The sequence below is a fragment of the Gopherus flavomarginatus genome, chromosome 5 (assembly GCF_025201925.1).
Source record: "Gopherus flavomarginatus isolate rGopFla2 chromosome 5, rGopFla2.mat.asm, whole genome shotgun sequence".
Classification (NCBI taxonomy): Eukaryota; Metazoa; Chordata; order Testudines; family Testudinidae; genus Gopherus; species Gopherus flavomarginatus.
In genome coordinates, this window is record NC_066621.1 from 102,030,326 (window position 1) to 102,052,751 (window position 22,426).

The 22,426-nt window shown below is 38.4% G+C and overlaps 1 protein-coding gene across 15 annotated transcripts in view; it reads right to left on the reverse strand.

Moving 5' to 3' along the window:
- The window catches only part of RYR3 (ryanodine receptor 3), a 630,986-nt gene that overhangs the window by 275,217 nt on the left and 333,343 nt on the right, over positions 1-22,426 (reverse strand). For 8 of the 15 annotated variants that reach the window (XM_050954772.1, XM_050954769.1, XM_050954762.1 and 5 more), the window contains 4 exons: positions 16,476-16,749; positions 14,431-14,545; positions 5,635-5,767; positions 4,506-4,609 (listed from right to left, as the gene is read on the reverse strand). In XM_050954772.1, the coding sequence (XP_050810729.1) occupies positions 4,506-4,609; positions 5,635-5,767; positions 14,431-14,545; positions 16,476-16,749 (626 nt within the window). The remainder of the gene's footprint in view (positions 1-4,505; positions 4,610-5,634; positions 5,768-14,430; positions 14,546-16,475; positions 16,750-22,426) is intronic. The other 7 variants (XM_050954773.1, XM_050954774.1, XM_050954771.1 and 4 more) reach the window with 1 other exon arrangement.

The following is a 22,426-nucleotide window of genomic DNA, read 5'->3' on the forward strand; positions in this document are numbered from 1 at the left end:
AATGAAAAGCCTAAAACCTTCTTATTTTTAAGATGGCCTATTTACATGACCAGAACATCCATAAAACAATTGACAGTGTTTTAATTTGGGAGGTGAAAAATCAAAGAATCAAGAACTGTGAAAGTCCAATTTTTCCCCTATATTAAATAAACTGTAGAGAGAAAGTGAAGTTGTTAAATTTTTGTTTCCTAAGAACTTGTTTTGGATTCCTAGCTCAGAGCAAGAGCAAAATTCCTGCCACTTCCAAGGTTACCTAATGTGAAACCATGCTGTTAAACTTTCTGGGTGACATCCTGATCCTGACTATGCAATAGAAATGTTGATATTCAAAAGTGCTGAGATTTCATAATCAGACTTTTTTTGGAGAATTATAATAATTAAAGTAAAACTAAATGGAAGTACAAATATTCAAACTCTTCAAAAAATTGATCAATACACAATTGAAAAAGTCTAAAGATCCAGCAAGAATTAAATTGGAATTTCTGTAATCTATAGATACCAAATCTAATGTTACTTACCAAGAGAAATGTCAAAAACTACTAGATGAACCTTTGAGAAAGGTTGGAAGTTAATTTATAGTAAGATGTAGTTAATAGTCTTACCTCCTACAAAACATGGGCCATATAATTTTCCTATTAACTTCTAATGTGTACCATACTGCAGGATAACTTGAGATGGTAAGGAAGGGAGGAAAAGAAGGAAAGAGAAGCAGTAGTTCTCTCTCCTAGGATTTTTCAAATAGCATATTTATGATAGAAAACCATTGCTTTGAGTATTTTATCTTACTGTAGGGCTCAACCATCAAGCTGTGGGCTAATAATTTTCACTATAATCCTCAATTCTAATTAATATATACTATATATACATATAAAAATATTAAAATAATGTTAAGGTTGTAAGTCACACGCTCAAAAGTTTGGAAAAGACCGAAATTAAGGTTGCCTGTACAACCTTAATTTACACTCCCAGTCCCACCCCAGTTGTTTGCATTATACCATCTTTAATTACATGAACTCATTTTTTTCCCCGCAGGACTTCTGCCTCAGTATACAGGATGGACAGTACTCACCGAATATATAATCAATATTTCATTTTATCTTAATCACGTGTGGCCTTATTAACTGCACACCATTCAAATCGTGCATTGAATACATAATTATTAATTTCCTCATGAGTTTTTCTATGGTGCTCATCACTCTAATATCTAAACACTTCACAAACATTAATGAATTTATCACCAGAACACTGGTGTAACAGGAGGCAGTGTTGTTATCCCCATTTTACACATGGGGAACTGAAGTGTTGAGGAATTAAGACCAAAATTGTCAAAAATGTCACCTAATTTTGGGTGCCCAAATTGAGACACATAAGCCCTAATTTTTCAGAGTACTTGCCAATTTCATAGCATTTTATATGTTCAAAACACAGCTCCAACCGACTTCAGTTACTATTGTGAGCACTCAGCACTTCTGTGCACGTGGACCCAAATGTCTCAAGTTGGGCTACCAGAAAACAAGACACACACAGCAGCCAGAAGAAATTTTGTCTTAAATGACTTGCCCAGCATCACATAGGAACTCTATGGCAAAAGCAGGTATAGAATCCAATTCTGTAGGGCAGCATTTGACTGCCTTTATCACCAGACCATTCTTTCTCTTCTTGCAATCTCCTGTGTTTTCACTTCACGCCTTCCAACTTTGCAACCAGTGAGACTGGGATCCCATAGACAATGTCATTTATTATACAATCTTGATTGATTCCCAGAAGACGGTCCATCCTCTTTAGCACTTCCTAACTTTTGAGTACTTGACTTTGCACCCTTAATGTTCTTTGCACATATTTTTGCATGTAATTTCCTAATTTTTTTAAAAAGTAAAATGAAACAACAGAAATTACAGCATGTGGAATCACAATGATCCCCACATGGGTCATCAGTAGGATTTGGACCTTTCAATCCACAGAACAGTCCTCTGCCACTTGAATTAATGAAGTAATTTAATAACAGTAGGCTATCATCTATGTCAGAGGTTTTCAAACTGTGGTCCGTCGACACCAGTGGTTCGCAACTTCCATTCAGGTGGTCCATGTATAGTTTCCTCTAAGGTACCCTGGGCGGTCGCACATGAGAGAATTAGCCACCCACCTAATTAGTGGAGCCACGCAGGCATGGCTTCAATAATTAGGTGCCAGCCCCTGAGAAGATGCACATGTAAGGTGAGGTGGTGGCCTTAGGGGAATAGGAGGTAGGTGGGAGGGGGCAGTGGGATGAGAACAGGGGGCGGGGGGAATTTGGGATGTACAGGGCTTCAGTGGCCAGAGAAAGAGGCAATTTTCCCCAGCTCCAGGGCTGTGGCTGCCGGAAAGAGACCCTCCTTCTTTCCAGTCCCAGCTTGGGGGCTGCCGCGGTGGGGGAGAGAGGGCACATCCATCACATTAGAAAGGTATTAAAATATGAGTTGCATGCTTTTATTTGTTGAACAAAACATCCCATTAATTATTATTAAGGTTTGTTTTAATATAGCACTTTTATCCAAAGAGCTTTACAATAGTTGGCTAACAGTACAAACATTTGGAAAGATCATTAAGTGGTCCGACAAGACCCTCAGCAATTTTCAAGTGGTCTGCGAAAAAAGAAGTTTGGGAAACATTGATCTATGTAGACCAACCAGTAGAGGGAAATAAGATATTCTGGCAGGCGGTTTCACAGATATTTGCTGACAGCAAGGAATATAAAGACTTAGGAAACCTGGGTCCAATTCCAGTTTCTAGAGAAGAATGTGTTCAAGTGGTTATAAACCCTTCTGCCCTTGTGCCCTCATATCACCGGGGATCCTGTCTCCATCCCCTTCTGATCCTATCTACCCCCATCACCTGCCTCACTCCCCCTTTGTTCTTATCCACCCCCTCTGGCCTATTCACTCCACCTCACTGCCATCTAGATCTGCCCCATCTTCTTCCATCCCTCATCCATGCCTACAGCCTGACTCCTGTCCCCATTCAATTCCCTTCTGCTCATACCCAAAGGTTCAGACTACTGACCTCTTCTCCTCCTGATTCCTCACCAACTATCCACCTCCCGCATCCTTCCCTTCTGTGCCCATGCACCCTCCTTCCCTAGCTTCTCTCCCACACCCTCTATGAACTATCCACTGTTCCTATCCAACCCCCAACTGCCTGCTACCTTCTTCCTTCTCTGCTGTTGCCAGCTGCCATACCCCTGCAGCTCGTCTCTGTCCTGCTCTGCTCCTATCCACCACCTTGCCACCTGATTCCTGCCTCACCCCTTGTGCTTCTCCACCCCACTTGGTTCCTGCTCCCCTTCCCCTCTGCACCTAGCAGCTAACACCCTCCTCCCCACACACACTGCAGCCTTACCCCGGCCATTTGTCTGATTTTAACCTGGACAGTCCTCTTTTTGAGTAGTCCCCCATCCAATACTGAGACAAAACTAGATGCTTATATGTTGGCCAAATTTGGATGAATTTTCACAGGAACAACATATGATATATCTCTGAGACCAAGGTGATCCCATTACAAGGTACTTTCAAGTCCCTGTTTCAAAGCAAGGAGGCACTAGAGCTTCTCACTTAAATAGCTGAAAGATTATTAATTATTATTATTTTTAACATGGACAAAGCAATGTATCTTCCCTAAATCTCATTTGAGAAGCAGCTTGAACATTTCAGCTGAAATTAAAAGAAAAAAAAATTAGCTTGAGACATATACCTGTCATAGAAAATTTTAACCCAAATAGTTAGCTTTGCAAAGTTATAAGACCTGAAAGTAGAGACTTATACTGGATAGTGTGAGGAGGCCTTTGCTATAGCCATAACTTTCTGCATTATCTATAATTTGTTTGTTCTATTGAGTTTCGTACTGAATACACAATGGAATGTAATCACATAATAACTGGGAATTTAATCAGGGGATACTGAAGAAATTAGAAATGTAATCCTAGCATGCTTTAATTTTACTTTAAAAAAGACATTTAGGGTAAGTAAGGATCCGGGTATCAACCAGAGGAAAAGTGTGTTGCTCCAATTTGAGGCAGATTACTGGTGCATGTTGAAGACTTCAAATTCCAAGGCAGCTTTTTGGAGCACAAAAACCAATAATATTTCCAATCTGGCAAATCCAGTTCACGCATGCCAATTTAAAACAATACATATTTTAAAGATATTTTATTTTACCCTACCCTTAATAACTAATTACATGGCTTTGCTATAAAAAGAACATAGAATTGGAACAGTTAGCCTGCCCTTAATATCATGCTGCCCTTTAACAACTATAAATAAGAGGAGTCAGGAAGATTGCCCCTCTGCCCTACATTACTGCAAGATGAGAAAGGGATTCTTGCAGCGTGATCAAATAATTAATAAACATTTATTGCAAAACCTCAACCTTATTATGGCATGATCTGACTAGAAGGAGACAGAAAGAACATAGAGCAAAATAAAATAAAATAAAATAAAATAAAATAAAATAAGCTAATAGTAAGCACTTACTTTTTCCAGGTCTGGCTCTTCCAAAGCTAGTGCAAGCTCATTATTGTCCATTACAGAGGCAGCAGCAACATCTAGTGGAGTGGAACCCCTCATAGAAGGAGATGCTGGAGAAAAATATGGTAATTAAAATTATTTAGTTTGTACTAATGAAAGTTGTGCAGCAGAGGGCAGCAGTTACACTGTAATCTAGGTCATACTCAAATATATTCATATACAGTATGTTTTACAGTCCCAACTCAACAAAGCAAAGCTTAAGTGCTTTACTGAGTAGGGATGGACTTAAGTACATGCTTAAGTTCTGTGCTGATTCAGGACCTATATCCACTGCTTTACTGTTTTAAAGACATGGACAAAGCAGCCTGGGATAGCAACTCATAAAAACTGAACTTTAGAGAAATTCAACAGAAGTTATATGTCCTCAACATAGGGAAAATTTTTCATTCTATAATTCTAGAGGGCATGAAGTGTTATCAAAAGATCATCTCAAGTGTTTAAAAATGTGTATACCTGGTTGGAACATTGTGTTACTATCATCACCTACTATTTCTTTATTTTACTCTTAGGTTGGTAATAAGAAAGTCATTTTTTCTTGGGCTACACTAAAATTAAGAATTATGGACTTCCAGGCTTTGGGGGTAGAATATGAAACTTCAGGTCATATGGTTGCACTTCAGGGAAAGATCCTTGCATTACTAACTTTTAAAATAATAATATAATAATATATATATGTACACACACACACACACACACACACCTTCCTAACCATTCATTAGTTGGCAGACTAAAGACACCAGCATTATTATAAGGGTTAAATTAAATCTTTAATTTCCAGAAATAACTGTATCAAAGATAAGGGGCATCAAGTAATATGGCTTTCTTCCTAACTCTTTCATTATGTTTAAATAACCCAGCTTTAGATTCTTCTGTTTGTAATCCAATTCACAGAAGCCTAATGATAGAAAGATAGAAAACTATGTTTTTCATTAACATTAATCCAATAATTGAATTTAAACTTCAAAGAGGTCCTCACAATACCATGCCTCAGCTTGATAAACAAGTCAGACAGCAGTCCTGCGATATTGCAATATCCATGGGAGTTGCTTTCAGCAGTCAAAGTTACATGACATACCAAGCCCAACACTGCTGTTTTCCAGCAAGTAACTTAGATGCTCGAACATGGCCTTTTGGTTTTGGCGGCTGATTCGACAGAAGTAGCACAGGAACCGACAACAGCTTGCCACCATCTTAGGAAAAGCGATCTGCTAAAGAAGAAAATTGACAAAGCAACTAAATATGTTAATTACCAATGCTGCACAGATTCTTCTTCATGTATTCCTAATAAGAAACTTTTATGACAGGACCAATGTAGTCAGTGGCTCTTATATGCATGCCTTAACCCAAGTTAGTCTCGGGGGGTGGGAGGGGAGGGTGGGGAAGAAACAGACTTCCCTGTACCTTTCTCTTAGGTTCATTTTAACAGCACGCCTAAAATGATGATATAAATCATTCTGCAGAGCTTCAGGATATAGCCCTTTGCAATTTAGGAGTGAAAGAAGATGGTCTATGAACAACCATTTCTATATCCCAAAGTACTTTACAGACTACAGGGTTTATACATTGTTACACAGAAAAAAGTATGTTAAAAGTTAGGAAATTTTAGCATTAAGGTTGCCAGTGTAATCTTAGGCCCAGTCTACACCTAAAAATTTGATTGATCTAGCTACATCACTCAAGGCTGTGAAAAATGCAGTGCAATGTAGTTAGGTTGACCTAGCCCCCCTGTAGAAGCAGCTAGGTTGACAGAAGAATATTTATCTTAGACATATGTCTTTTATTACATCATCACATAGTATTTTAGCCACAGGACCCCTGCTTCATTCAATATACAGGATAGACAGTGTTCACTTAATGAGCAGATATTGAATGTTTTGGTATATCTTTATTGTTCAATGTGCAGCTCCATGCCTCATTTACAGCACATCATCCAAACCCTGCTATAAAGAGAGAATTAACAACCTCCTCATGGGTGTAGCATCTGAGTGCTTCAAAAATATTAGTCAATTTATCTTCAGAAGACCCCTGTGAGGCACAAGATATCATGATCCCCATTTTGCAGATGGGGAACTGAAGCACACAGGGTAGGCCTACACTGCAATTAAACATCCATGGCTGGCCCATGTCAGCTGATTCAGGCTCATGGGGCTCATGTGGCTCATGCTAATGGGCTGTTTAATTGCAGTATAGACGTCCACATTCAGGCTCAAGCCTAAACATCTATACCGCAATTAAAAAGAGCCTTAGCTGGAGTCCCGTGAGTCAAAGTCCGCTGGCACAGGCCAGCTGTGTGTGTTTAATTGCAGTGGAGAACTATCCAGGCAAGTTAAGGTCAAAATTTTCCCACTAATTTTGGGTGCCCAAACTGACACACCTAGTACCTGATTTTTCAGACTATTAAGCATTATGTAGCACTAATATTTCAAAGTACAGCTTCCACTGACTTCACCTGTAGTTGTGAGTTGTAAATATTATAGCTGTCCAGTGTTGTGGTACACCAAACTTCTATGGTATGGGTAGTACACCAGGTGTACTCTGAGTTGGAGGCAAGCACTGAAGGTGCTTCAGCTGGGAGACTCTGTAGGCACTAGTGCTGCTGGGTCCTAGTAATCACTCAGGGCAGGTGTTCACTACCCACCGATCGATCTAGCGAGGGTCGATTTATCTCGTCTAGTGCAGACACAATAAAATCAATCCCCGATCGCACTCCCTGTCGACTCCAGAACTCCAGCTCATGAGACGCTGAAGCAGAGTTGATGGGGGAGCAGCAGTGGTCGACTCGCTGCCGTCCTCTTGTACAGGTAAGTCAACCTAAGATATGCCGACCTCAGCTACGCTATTCACGCTGAAGTTGTGCATCTTAGGTAGACACCCCCTGCCCTCTGCTAGTGTAGACCTGGGCTCAGATCCTTGACTGAAGTGAAAAGGTATTTTACTAGGACAGACAAAAAAGGGGAAGATCGCAAATACCCTAGGAACAGTGGCTTAAACAGTTACAGCTCAAAGAATGACAAAGCGGTTCTTATGTGGACTCCTGGGTGGCAGTCCAGTGAAGGATTAGACCTCTTCAGGCCCAGCGCCTAGGATTCCCTCTCTATTCCAGGCTTCTGTTCAAAGCAGAGAGGAGTTTACAGGTGTCCAGGCTACAATGGTTAGTAGTATGTCTCTTATTGGAGTTCCACTGCACTGACTTCCAACCCACTCCTGCACAGACCAGCTCCCAGCTGCAATGTCCAGCAGTCACTCTCTGTTCCGCCCATGGTCCTCTGACTTGTACTGCAGCCTGCTGTATACCAACCCTCCAGATTGTCTTGGAGTCTCCGGGCGTTAAAGATTAATATTTAGTTAAAGATTATGTCATGATGGAATGTCCAGGAATACAGCCAATCAAAACTGGCGACCCTACTCTATACACAGTTTCCTGAGGTTCTCTCCCTGCATCCAGTTTCCCATTGCCTTTGGCTTACCATGCTGCCACTACTTCCCCCAAAGTGCTAACTCCTTCCTCAGTCAAGGTTTTAGAGTTTCTGCCCCCTCCTCCTACCTGGACTGGGGAAAGCAATTTGTGGTGGCGAAGAGGTTGATGGGGATAGTATCACCTGATTAAATGCTCAACACTTCTGCAAATCAGACCTCAGGGTCTCAAGCCAGGCACCCAGAAAATAAGAAAATCTGAGACAAGTTTTTAGTGACATGACTAATATCGCATAGCTGCTCTGTAGAAGAGGCAGGGATATAATTCAGTTCTCCAGGACACCTTTCAACTGCCTTAACCATAAGACCATCTTTTCTCTTCCTGCAGTCCCTCGACTCATTCACTACACAAATAAAGCAGGTATGCTGCAGATAGCCTTCTTTATTATGCAACCCGGATTTATCTCTAGGGCAGGTCTTTTATGTGCACAGAAAGAGGCAGCAGTATAGAGGAAAAATATAATATGTGATCAGGTAATTAATGGCTGTATCACAATGCTTATGCACAAGAGGGACAAATTCAGGTTGCACAAGCCATCTTAATTCTGCCATTTCCTGACTTCGGAGCATTTGACTTTACAACCTTAAAAATGTTCTTTACATAATTTTGTATCCAACACAAATATATGCTCATTCATTAGGCAGCCACTTCCAGGGTGCAGATAGGGTTGCCAATGCTCCTCGTTTGTGTGGGTGTCTCCTGGAATTGGGCTCAATCTCCTGGAGGCTACTGAAATCAATATGGAGGATTTTAGGCCACTAAAAGTTCAGCAGCACAGCGGGAGCTAAAGCAGGCTCCCTACCTGCCTTAGTTCTGCCATCCGCTTACAGAAGCAGCACATGTCTGGCAGCAGCTCCTAGGCGGAGGCATAGCCAGGGGATCTCCATGCACTGCTCCCATCCCAAATACCGACTCTGCAGCTCCCACTGGCCAGGAACAGGGAACTGCGGCCAATGGGAGCTGCAGGGGTGGTGCCTGCAAGCAGAGAAACCATGCAGAGCCATCTGGCCAGCTCAGAGCCTAGGAGCCACTGCCAGACATGCTGCTGCTTCCAGGAGCCATCAGAGATAAGTGCCACCCAGCCAGAGCCTGCACCCCGAACCCTCTCCTGCACCAAAATTCCCTCCCAGAACCTGCACCCCACACTCCCTCCCTCCTGCACCCCAACCCCTCTACCCCAGGTCTGAGCCCCCTCCTGCACTCAAAATCCCTCCTGGAGCCACCAGACTTAGCCCAGAGCCCCCTCCCACACTCTGAACCCCTTGGCCCCACCCCCAGCACAGAGCCTACACCCCCTCCTGAATCCCAACCCCCTGCCCCAGCTCAGTGAAAGTGAGTGAGGGTGGGGGAGAGTGAGCGATGGAGGAAGGAGGGCTAGAGTGGGGTGTTGGGGAAGGGTCAGGGAAGAGGATGGGGGTTTGTGCAATTAGATAGTTGGCAACCCTAGGTGCAACGCAGCAACCATTCTGCACTACACAAGATTTTTTTGCTTTTAAAATGGAGGTGAAATGAAGAATAAAGTTCTCCAATTCAGTCAACAAGGGTATTAAGCAGACAAACAATTAAACAAATTGGACTTTGTCTAGAAAATTGGAGTCAATACCTCTATCCTTGCAAAACTGTCATTGGGCATCTCCCACTATGTGGAGCTATTAATAAAACAATACAACTTTCCATTTACAAATCAGCACAATAAAAGGTTTCTTAAATATATTTCATAGTGAACAGTTTCAAGTTTTATGAGCCACAATATGGAAACTTTTAAAGATTCACTGCAATTAGGGTGACCAGATGTCCCAATTTTGGGGTCTTTTTCTTATATAGGCTCCTATTACCCCCAACTCCCTGTCCTGATTTTTCACACTTGCTGTCTGGTCACCTCAACTGCAATACTTTTAAATAAACATTCCACTTAAGATCCTAAATTATAACAAGATATGAATTTAGGCTTTAAAATGGCAAATAAATGCATTCAGACTACTGCAGTGAAGCAGTCTCCAAAATAACCAAGACATTATGAAGTTTCAAGATTTTTGTGTAGAGATGATTTCAGGTCAAATTAACTAAGTTTAGAAGTAACAAGATGTTTTTCTAACTGCCATTGCTGCAAACTCAAACTGAGATCTGAAAATCAAGCTGAGTTCTTCTAGACTGTGCATCTCTAGGTCAGATCTGAGGTTCTTGCAGACATTTCCCTCCCCTGTCTGAACTTTTAAGGACCAGCAGCGGGACACTCTCAGCTGGAGGCTGAGGCATCACTGGAATTCATTCCTTTTCAGGGTGCAATATAATATATATATTTAATTAGTTCAACTTTTATTTTATTTGTTGTGGTTGCATTTACTCCTGACAAAATGACAACATTGCTGCTAATATCTACGTAGGCAGCAGTGCTGCTTCAATGCCACCTGTTGTTCATAGTTCAGGTGAAGAATGGGCTTGGACCAAGTCAGTAATATTCAGAAGTAATAACAGCATAACAGAGAACACAGTACTGATTGTAAGCATTGGAACTAGAAAATTCACGGGTGTGTATAATAACCAATGTGCATATTCCTAAAAAATGTGGTGACTCTTTTCAATAAGTAAGCCTTTTATTCATTGGATGACAGAACTGTGAAAAAATTCCCACTACTTATGAAGCAATACATAAAATATGTCGTTTTTTTTAATGTTCTTGATGACATTTAATATTTTGGGGGTTTACATCCGTGAAAATGAAAAATAGTTCTATAGGTGAGGAACTGTAGGTGAGGAACTGTTACTTTGTTACTGAAAAATAAAATAAAAAACATTATAAAAATGGTCCAAAATATTTTCCTGGGAAAAACTTGCTTTTCTGTCCCCAATGAATTTTTTCCTATTGGCATCAAGACTGTGTTAAAGAATAAATAAATCATTCTGGATCAAAGCTACATGAAAATCTCAGGTGTATTATGCATATACTGTAATTACTGAGGTGAAAACTCTGAAGTACTAATACATCTGGTAGTAAAAGCATGAGAACAGTAAGACTCAGCTACATCCAACTTACAGGGCAACTCTGATAGGTACCAGAAACCATTAGCTTCTTTCCCTTTTTCAGCTTAATACATTGATCTTCTACAGCTGTTATACTAAGCAAACAGTTATATTTTTCAGTGGGCAGGCAGAAAAATACCACACTGATCAGTTAGTCTCCTAAAGTTATGTCTACGACATATTCTGTGGTACTAGCAGTTAAAACAAATTCTTTTAACATACTGGCAGCTCCACAGGGGCTGTATTGCCGCTGCTGTAAATGGTCATAGTTCCATTGACTTCATGGACCTATGACAATTTACACCTACTGAGGATTTGCCCCACCATCTTGAATACTATATTTTTTGCAATGCATGCACATTGGAATCCATTAACACGTAATCTTTTGAGCATTCTTGGACCTTGATTCTCCTCTCACTTTTGTAAAACTAGCATGAGATCACAATCAGGTCCTATGTTTGTATGATATACATCTATAAAGCCAGGAAATGTGCTCCTTCACAGGCTTGGTTTCCTAAAAGGGTAGAATGAGTTTTGTCATACAGATGGACTAGTAAAAAATAAAGGATGGTCATGTTTCTACTTCTCTGTTTCAGATGCCACAAGGGGTGGGGTAAGAGGGGCTTCCAAATGTCAAATATGGTTTCTAACAGAGGTGGTGTAAACATATTTACATAATTAATGGGTAGATAACTGGGCAGCTACTGTCAAAGCTGACTGGGTGTTATTCAAAATTGTATCTATCTCAGCCACTAGGAATGACATCCAAAAACTAGCTGCATTTTGGCAAACTCTGAGTCCAGCAAAGATCAGACAGAAGCCAACATACTGCACTATCTAACAAATGTTGTGGCTTACCTCCCAAAGTCCTCCCACTGAACTTGTTAGCACTGACAAAATCAATGTTTGAACAGTAGTCTGAGACTTTTAGTTTATTAAGATGGCACATTTTACTCATTGCCTCAAGCTAGTAGAGCATTACTCCCACAACACATGTATGAAGTGCAGTGCTAGCTCTGTTGGTCCTAGGATATTAGTGAGACAAGGTGGGTGAGGTAATATATTTTATTGGACCAACTTCAGTTGGTGAGAGAGACCAACAGAAGTTGGTCCAAAAAAAGATATTACCTCACTTACCTTGTCTCCCACAATACATGGAGGTCCTTATCTGGGACATATCCCCTCCCTCTAGGGCTCCTGAACTGATGAATGATTTCTGCATTCTCCTTGCTTGTTTCAAAGATGTAGGGATTATATTTCTCACTGATCTTTATTTTTAACACACTTAAAACCCACAGTTCTTGCACTCCTGGGCCTTAGATTTTGACTTTTTTCCCCTTTCTTTTTATAAAAGATAAAATAAAAAAAGAATTAGTTTGCTCAAAGTTCTCACTACATCCACTAACAATTGTGGTGGACATCAGTGTAAGTGAAGCCTTCAGCTGTGAAGTCTTTGATTACCTTCTAATAACAATTTTGTTTTCCCTCAATTTTCTTTATATCTTTTCATAATTTTTATTACGTATTCCATACAGTGACATACATCATTTTAGGTTTCTTACAATGACAGCCTACTTGCTAAGCAAAATATTGAAAATATACTTGGGCTACCACTATACTTTTATTTGATTCAGAACTACAATAAATCAGTGGTTCTCAACCAGGGGTATGCAGAGGTCTTCCTGGGAGTACTCAGTCTAAATCAGTGTCTCTCAATGTGGGGTTTGCAGCTCACAGTGGGATCACAGGACAGGTTTAGGGGGATCACAAGTGCAGAGTCAGCATTAGGAGGTGGCAAGCAGGGCAACTGCCCCAGGCCCCAGCCACAGGGGGTCCCGCAAAGCTAAGTTACATGCTTCAGCCCTTCCACCTGGGGCCTGGGCTTCAGACAAGGCTCACAAGTGAAAAACAGGCTCAAGTATCACAATATTTATATTCCAATTGATTTATTTTATAATTAGATGGCAAAATGAGAAAATAAGCAATTTTTCAGTAATAGTGTGCTGTGACACTTTTGTCTTTTTATGTCTGATTTTGTAAGCAAGTAGTTTTTAAGTGAGGTGAAACTTGGGGTATGCAAGACAAAGCAGACTCCTGAAAGGAGTACAGTAGTCTGGAAAGGTTGAGAACCACAGCAATAAATCACTGGATTGACGTTCTCTTTAACAAAGGTCTATGTGGGCCATATCTCCCTCTCTCTCTCTCTCTCTCTATTTTTCCTCGTTCCCAATTAAATTAATCAATACCTCAAAAGTGTGGCTAGACGGCTTTGTGCTATTGGAGGTGCTGCCTTTCTGATAGGAAGCAAAGGTAAGATCCTGATTAGTGTTAGGTGACTAAAACAAACAAAAATTTAGAAACGCAAATATCCTGAGAATAAAACCTGCAAATTTACTTCATTAGTACTCAAGACGCCTTTTCTCTGCATATATTTAAGCAGAAAATTTTTATTTTCAAGAATGTTCACAAAAAAAAATGCCTAAAAATCTTAGCAAGAATTTGAGTATTTACATTAGAAGTGCACTGTTTGCAGAACAGACTTGCCAATAGTTACAAATACTTGGAGATAATTTGTGAGCAGAAAAGGAGACCCTCTAATGTCTTTAATTTTATAGATGGGGAAATTGATGCACAGGGAGGGGAAGTGCCTTGCTCAAGGTCACCCAACAGGCCAGCTGCAGAGCTGGGAATAGAATACAGGTCTTCTGAGTCCCCATCCAGTGCTCTATTCCCTAGGCCATATTGCTTAGATGTTTATACATATACACCATAGGCTTGAGTGAAATATTTGCTACCACAAAATTAAAAAAACCAAGACAACACTGCATTACAATAATATTATGGCAGAGACACAATCCTACAAATAGATGGAATTTGGAAATTCAAAATTAAGATTGATTAATTAACCCCATCATGCAGCTGCTTTCAGTGTTGGCAATGCAGCCCTTTACCAGTTGTATATGTTTTATGCTTTATCCTGTGTGAGGCTACTTAGTCTACAAGGACATCCAGTTATATATACACACAAAAATTAGCTTTACATAGTAACAAACCTCCTTCATGCACTCAGAATGCATTATTCCTAAAGATGGAACTATATGAAAAGAGGATTGTACATTATGATATAGTTTCTCATATCAAACCTAATCATCTTCTATAATGTTAGTCAGCTTTCTTATATTATCATAAAGAATTACTTTCAATTCTTAACATTAATTCATATCTGATGTCATCCCACTTAGATAAATAATACATGTATGCATAGCCCATAAACAGAATCCTTCTTTCCCTGAGACTGCTTCCTATTACACATCTTAATATGTTTTTGCTGATGTTCAAGAGAGAAAACTAATGATAAAATACTTGGGAATTTACCTGAGATTTATCTCCTCCAAGCACATTTACCATCACTTCCATAACTGTCTCATGCATACCAAGGATTCTCATTAAGTTAGGATGCTGATAAAATACCTTGTTGTTCATTATATCCCTAAATCGGGGGAAAAATCAATAATGCATTTTTTAAAAAATCATATTTTCATTTAAATTATCAAAACAGATATTCCAGAAATACATAATGTGTTTTTTAATGGACAGCATTATTCATATTTCAAGAGTCATTACAAAATGATCATTTCAATTCTGAGTTTTTATCACAATAGTGGAAACGCTTGACACTTCTTAAACATTAATCATTTATTTATTCGGCATCATTTTTTTTAATTTGATATGAAATATTATGCATTTAATATGCCTATTCAACTTGAAACACTGCTTTAAACAATTTTTACTTCTGGTCTCCTTGAAGAAAGGACACATTGTATAATGGTCAAAGCACATGATCATGAGTAAAGAATTGTGGTTCTATTCTTGCTTCTGCCCCATTCCTCAGTTTCCCCATTTGTAAAATGGAAGTGACAGTTCTTACCTACCTCTGTTTCTGAAGTTTCTATCATTAATGTTTGTAACACTTGGAGGTACTTCAAGAGAAGATGCTATAGGAGTGCAGTACATTTGGAATGCATTTTGTACAGCTGCCTTAAGAGGGGATATTTTAACATTTTTACTTTGAGTCCTCTTCATACATATCTTAGCTCTCACAACTCTTTATAGGACACAGTAGTTTTCCTGGTGCTATAGGAGATGCAATGGCCCATTGGATATTGCTGGCATTTTAGGAAAAAAACAGTAAAAAACCCCTGCTTTAGAGGAACATGGAAGATTGGGGAAAGGAGCAGGAAATGATCCACCTTGCCCAAAAAGATCCAGGATCTTTGAAATCAATGGCAAAGCTTCTATAGACTTTAATGGTGCAGGATCAGGGCCAAATTGAGAACCACTGTCTTACAGTAATCTGCTAGGTACTATATACTGAATTGCTAAATGCAACAACCGAAAGGGCAATTTATCTGCAGAATAAAATAATAAAAATAAATAACCAGAAGGTAAAGGAAAACTTTACATCTGTTGTAAGGGAAAGAAACACCATGTTCAGCTCATATCAATTCTTGCCTAATGAAGAGTCTTGGAAGATACTATTCAGAAAGCTTAGGACAATCATCTTGCTTTCTTTCTCTCAGTAAAATATTTTCATTCAATTGACTCTCTAATTTTTAAAATCTGTAATATTCTTATTTCATTCTTACTTAAAATGTATGTGACCTGTATGCACACACAGTAAGCAACATGCATGTAGGACTAAAACAACAGACCCAGGCTACAATGAAATATGTCTAAAGCGGCCACTGGAGGGACCAACCAAAATCAACTGCTTAAGATAATGGAGGTGGATTAGACATGTATTCATTTTGTTAGGGGATGCTCCAGGTCGGTCTCTCAAAAACATAATCTTATAGAGGGTTCACTGCCAATACTACCTAGTCTTCCAATTCAAACATAGTCAGTCATTATTACTGAGATGGCATTTTGGGTTTCAACCTAATATCTAATGAAGGCTTGCCTGTTACAAAGATATCAGACAGTCTTTCTTGAGCAATGACTTTTCACTTAAACTTAATAAAATGAAAATAAAATAAAGTGAAGTCAATTTAGAGTTCATGAAAGGTACTGGATTGACACCAATGGAGATATGAATCCTTTACTTATCCACAAAGCTGGTAAAATGTGGGGGATCAGCAGCCAAAGCTTCAGCACAGCACCTCACTCATACTTTTATTAACTGCCACCCTGATCCAGAGGTGCTGTCTTTGATATGAAAACCAAGTTCCGTCTTTATAATATCCTTGGTAGTTTTGGCCTATACATTCAGATTGTCAGCCGAGGAGCCAACTGAAACCAGCAATGGCATTCAGATACTACCTGGGTCAGACTAGAGCCAGTGACCTAGAAATGAAAGACTCTGCATCCCATTACCAAACCCTTACTCATAACTTAAAAAGAAAATGATGTTAATTCCATACCCTAATCCATTAATCATAAGCAATTCCTCTTCTTTTCCCATTCTGACACTGAGAAGGGAGCGAATCTGGCCTAGTGCTGCTAGTAAATTGATTGTATCCTGCACAGAAGCAGCACTAATAGTGTAGGCCTTCCTCAGAGCCTGCAGTAGCTCACCGATGCTGTCATATTGCCTACGAAGTAGGTTGAACATAATCCGGACTAATTCTGGATCTTGGATCTGGTCTTCTTGAGCCCAGCGCACCATAGTCTGGGATATGAGTTCCTTCAACGTAGCTGAAATAACAAACAAATTATGTAAAACATGAATAACTACTGCAACAATTGCAAAGAAACCCTGCCAAAGCATTAAAGTACTTATTAGTTTGAAACCTCAAATGACTAACAGTGGATGATGAAGCATTCACAACAAAATAAGAGAGCATAGGCAGACTAATTTCTCAATATGTCATATAAAGATTTTATTATTTTTAAATCAAATTCCCTATTCAGAATTTAATTTTAATACTTTTAAGAAAATTAGTGCTCATGAAAAGTGGCAGGTTGGTCGCAATGAAGAATGAAGCCCTCTACTTAGTCACCAAACTGATACAATGTGGGCAGCAGTGAAATTTCCACATGCTATCTTATCACAACAACATGGATAACAATAACATCCTTACTGGTAACAAGGTATATTTAAGCATCATGCCAATTCATCCTTCATTTCCCAGCTGAGATTAAAAAAAAAAAAATAGGGCTGTCAAACGATTAGAAAAATCAATCACAATTAATCACACTGTTAAACAATAATAGAATGCCATTAATTTAAATATTTTGGATGTTTTCTACATTTTCAAATATATTTATTTCAATTACAACACAGAATACAAAGTATACAGTGCTCACTTTATTTTTATTACAAATATTTGCACTGTAAAGAACGAAAAATATCAGTAGTATTTTTCAATTCACCTAATACAAGTACTGTAGTGCAATCTCTATCATGAAAGTTGAACTTACAAATATAGAATTATGTACAAAAAATAACTGCATTCAAAAATAAAACAATGTAAAACTTTAGAGCCTACAAGTCCACTCAGTCCTATTTCTTGTTCAATCAATCTCTCAGACAAACAAGTTTTTTTACATTTGCAAGAGATAATGCTGCCTGCTTCTTGTTCACAATGTCACCTGAAAGTGAGAGTAGGTGGTTCACATGGCACTATTGCAGCCGGCATAGCAAGATATTTACATGCCAGACGTGCTAAAGATTCATGTCTTTTCATGCTTCATCCACAATTCCAGAGGATGTGTGTCCATGTTGATGACAGGTTCTGCTCGGTAACAATCCAATGCAGTGCGGACTGACGCATGTTCATTTTCATCATCTGAGTCAGATGCCACCAGCAGAAAGTTGATTTTCTTTTTTTGGTGGTTCGGGTTCTGTAGTTTCCGCAGAGTGTTGCTCTTTTAAGACTTCTAAAAGCACACCTCATCCCTCTCAGATTTTGGATGGCACTTCAGATTCTTAAACCTTGGGTCGAGTGCTGCAGCCATCTTTAGAAATCTCACATTGGTACCTTCTTTGTATTTTGTCAAATCTGCAGCAAAAGTGTTCTTAAAATGAACAACATGTGCTGAGTCATAATCTGAGACTACTATAACATGAAATGTGGCAGAATGTGGGTAAAACAGAGCAGGAGACATACAATTCTCCCCCAAGGAGTTCAGTAATAAATTTAATAATGCATTATTTTTTTTAACGAGCATCATCAGCATGGAAACATGTTCTCTAGAATAGCGGCTGAAGCATAACGGGGCATAAGAATGTTTAGCATATCTGGCATGTAAATATCTTGCAATGCTGGCTACAAAAGTGTCATGCAAATGCGTGTTCTCAGGTTCTGGTGACACTATAAATAGGAACAGGGCAGCATTATCTCCCATAAATGTAAACAAACTTGTTTGTCTTAGCAATTGGCTGAACAAGAAGTAGGACTAAGTGGACTTGTAGGCCCAAAAGTTTTACATTGTTTTGTTTTTGAGTGCAGTTATGTAACAAAAAAACTACATTTGTAAGTTGCATTTTCATGATAAAGAGATTGCACTACAGTACTTGAATGAGGTGAACTAAATATACTATTTTGTTTATCATTTCACAGTGCAAATATTTGTATTCAAAATAATAATATAAAGTGAGCAGTGTACACTGTATTCTGTGTTGTAACTGAAATCAATATATTTGAAAATGTAGAAAAACATTAAAAAATATTTAATACAGTTCAACTGGTATTCTATTGTTTAACAGTGTGATTAATTTTTCTGAGTTAATCACATGAGTTAACTGCAATTAATTGACAGCCCTAAAAATAATACTAATTGCAATGGTGATTTTTCTAATGTGAACACCCGGTCATTAGGGGCTAGATTAGAACTGTCAAGTAATGGCACACATGCCACTGAAAGACTATCAGATAGCAGCAATAGTTTGTCAATATCAGCCTTAGCAATTATCAATTTTTTTCTTTATACCTAAAAGTATTATCAATATATTTCTGCCTTCTTCAAAAAGGTTTGTGACAGTGAACCTGTTATAAGTCCCGTTCATTATTCAATAGCACAACATGATTTCTGTTTGAGGAATATGATCAGAGTCTGATCTCAGACCAGTGTAATTCCAACAGAATCACAAGGAGATGCTCTACTGTCTCGCATGTTCTAAGATGGAGAAGGAATTTATGAACCAGAAAAGAGATTTTTTAAAAGCAATCAACAAAAAGATGTGTTGACTCTGGCACATATGATAATAGTTTAATTTAAGAACCCTTTTATATAACAGACATTATTTTATTCCTGCAGGGAGTTAATTCCACACCTCTCATTTTTTTTAAATTGTCTGTATATGTGACCAGCTTCCATCTCATAAATTGCCACATGCTAGTTTTGCAAAGTTAAAGGTCTGAAAACAACTCCATGTAATCAATAAGGCAACTATTCTCTCTCACTACGCAGAGTGGTCTCTCCTTGTTTACAGTAAGTTTTTAGCTGAGCAGTGTGGAAAAAAATAAGTTATGGCTCTCCTTTTAATTTATCCTTTGAATGAATGCTAGAGAGTTTCCTGTGCTGCTTCAGAGATACCATGCACTTTCAGCTCATACTGTTACAGGTAATTATGTACTTTTATTAAAATATAGCATGTTTTACAGAACAACAGCCACACTCCAGATTTTTAAAGGTATTTAGGCACCTAACTCGCTTTAAATATGTGGCCCACTGCCAGTCTAACACTATGAGCTCTAATCTCAATTCTTATACGGTTTCTCTGTGTGCTTTCAGGCAACGCAATTAATATCACTTCATTAGGTTACCCACCTGTACAATAAAATTAATATCACCTACCTCACAGCGCTGTTGTGCTGATTTATTAGTAAGTCAATAAATTTATAGAGAGGTATGAAGATTAAAAGCATTAAGACTAGAGCTGAGCAAATACAGCAAAAATGTATTCATGACCATTCATACAAATAAAAGCAAGTGCTTTGTTGGTACTTGGGGACTGCCTTTCTTTTATTATTTGCAAAGATTCCAGTAAGCAAGCATTTATTTCCAAGAATGTTCATGGATAGCAAAACTGTTGCAAGTGCTAACATGGATAAATATTCCCAAGAGTGTTTACACCAAAAGTCCTCTCTCATGGCCATTTTGAAAATCTCTTCTTTATTGTTCACACAACAGATTAGAATTACAGTAGCTCAAAGATAATTCACTGAAAGATAAAGGAATCATCCTTTTTTCATAAAGTTTAGGTCATCCAATAAGGAAACAGACACACTACTATATGACATAGGTAAGTAATTACACAGAATGAGTAGCTAAAAAAACAAAACAAGACCAAAAAAACAGTAAAGCATATGCTTGTGATTTTTTCCATACACAATCTACAGTGTACATTTTTCTGCTGAAACATATCAGGGAATAATAAACAAATTTGTGAAACAAAACAAAACAAAACAAAAACCTGTTTGTAGATAATTCACAAAGGGGAAAGGGGGACTATGTTCATCAAAAACTCTTTGCTCCAAGCAATTTGCCCAGCTCTGCTGAGGAAGGAAAACATTTGAAACAAAAGACAGAATAGCAGTACATGCTATAGTACATGCCAAAGACATTGATTTTTTTTAAATCACTAATAATCTTATAGGGTAAGTATGTCCTTGGAAAATTACCTTTGGTATTCAAGTTGACTAATCTCCAGAAAGTCAGCTATGAGACTTAAATGGCCTCTATGTACATTACAAATAATTGAGGTGGGAGGGAGAAATAATTTTTTTACATGAACTTAAAATTGGTTTATTTCTCAATTCACAATTTATCTATTATCCTGTAATAAGCAAATTCTTTATCCTCAGGTAGAACAATCTGCAAATGAGCTGTTCTACCCCAAACAAACCCCAACCAACCAAACAAAAACCCCACAACTTTGCACCACTGGTAATTTGTATGGGCTAGCCTTAAGGCACAAAAGAGAGACCTAAGAAGCTGTTCAGTCATAGACAGATAGCAGTCTTGCAAACTAGTATATCTGACAGACTGGCATACAACATCTGGAGTTGCTGAATATACACATACAGGTGTTACCCATAATACCTGAGTATATTAGATATTTGAATATCAGACTATGATTAGATTTTATCTTCATTGTTCTTTAATAAGGTTTTAATGTCAATTATTAAAATACCTGTCTCTCCTGGTACTCTTTTCAGGAGTCCAGCCAGAATATGACAAATATAATATTAATATTTGTGAAAAACTGAAAAAACTCATGGGATTTCTGATCTGGTTGAACTAACATGTTCTGGAGGTTTTGAAAAGTCTGCTTCAGTGAGATTTCTAGTCTAATTACCACTACACAGAGATTTATATGCAAAGAGCTTTGCTAGTCACTGATCTATCTATTCCTGTCATCAAGCTTCCCAGTTTAAATGTCATGTGCTTCATTAGCAATGGTTTATCTGCACGGAAGAAAACAGCAGTTAAGGAAATACAACTAACAGTAGCATTATTCCAGTAAGCATAGCACATAAACCTACATTTTGATAATGTTCTAGAATCAGAGATGCTACAACAAAGCAGTAAAAAGATCTCAAAGTCTATTATATAGACTTTTGGTTTTCCACCTACTATATGTTGGCTCTGTGTTCCCAAAGCTATTCAGTGAAATACACAGCATTTGAAAATAGTAAAGCTTTATAAAAAGGAATGAAAAAGAGACCAAAATTTGGCCTTTATTTACAATGAAAAAAAATTATTTTCTTCATCCATAGCCACATGACTATGAGAAAAGGTTGAAAAATGGGCACTTTTTAGCGTTGAGAAAAGAAGACTGATAGAGGGTCCTGATAAGTCTTCAAATATGTTAAGGGCTGTTATAAAAAGGACGGCAATCAGTTGTTCACCGTATCCACAGAAGGTAGGACAAGTAGTAATGGACTTAATCCTCAGCAAGGGAGATGCAGGTTAGATATTAGGGGAAAAAATCTAGTTAAGTTCTGGAATAGACTTCCAAGGAAAACTGTGAATTCCCATGGGGGGGGGGGCGGTTTAAGAAGAAGCTAGACAAATACCAGTTACAGATTGTCTAGGTTTACTTGGTCCTGCCTCAGTGTAGGATGAACCTAATGACCTTTTAAGGTCCCTACCAGTCCTACATTTCTATAATTCTATGAAAGCATTTTACAGATTGAATATGAGGCTTATGTGATTGTTGTAACTATAAATGTTTATTTAAACAATGTATGGAATTGTAATAATTATGAATTGTTATATTTACTCAATGTACAAAAACATTTAAATAATAAATCATTGCATCAATGAGAAAGGCTTTATCATATTTAGTTCTTTTAAACTGGGCCTCTAAGCTAGACCACAAAGGAGGATCTAAATTATGAGAGGCTTTCATTAAAGTAGGAGG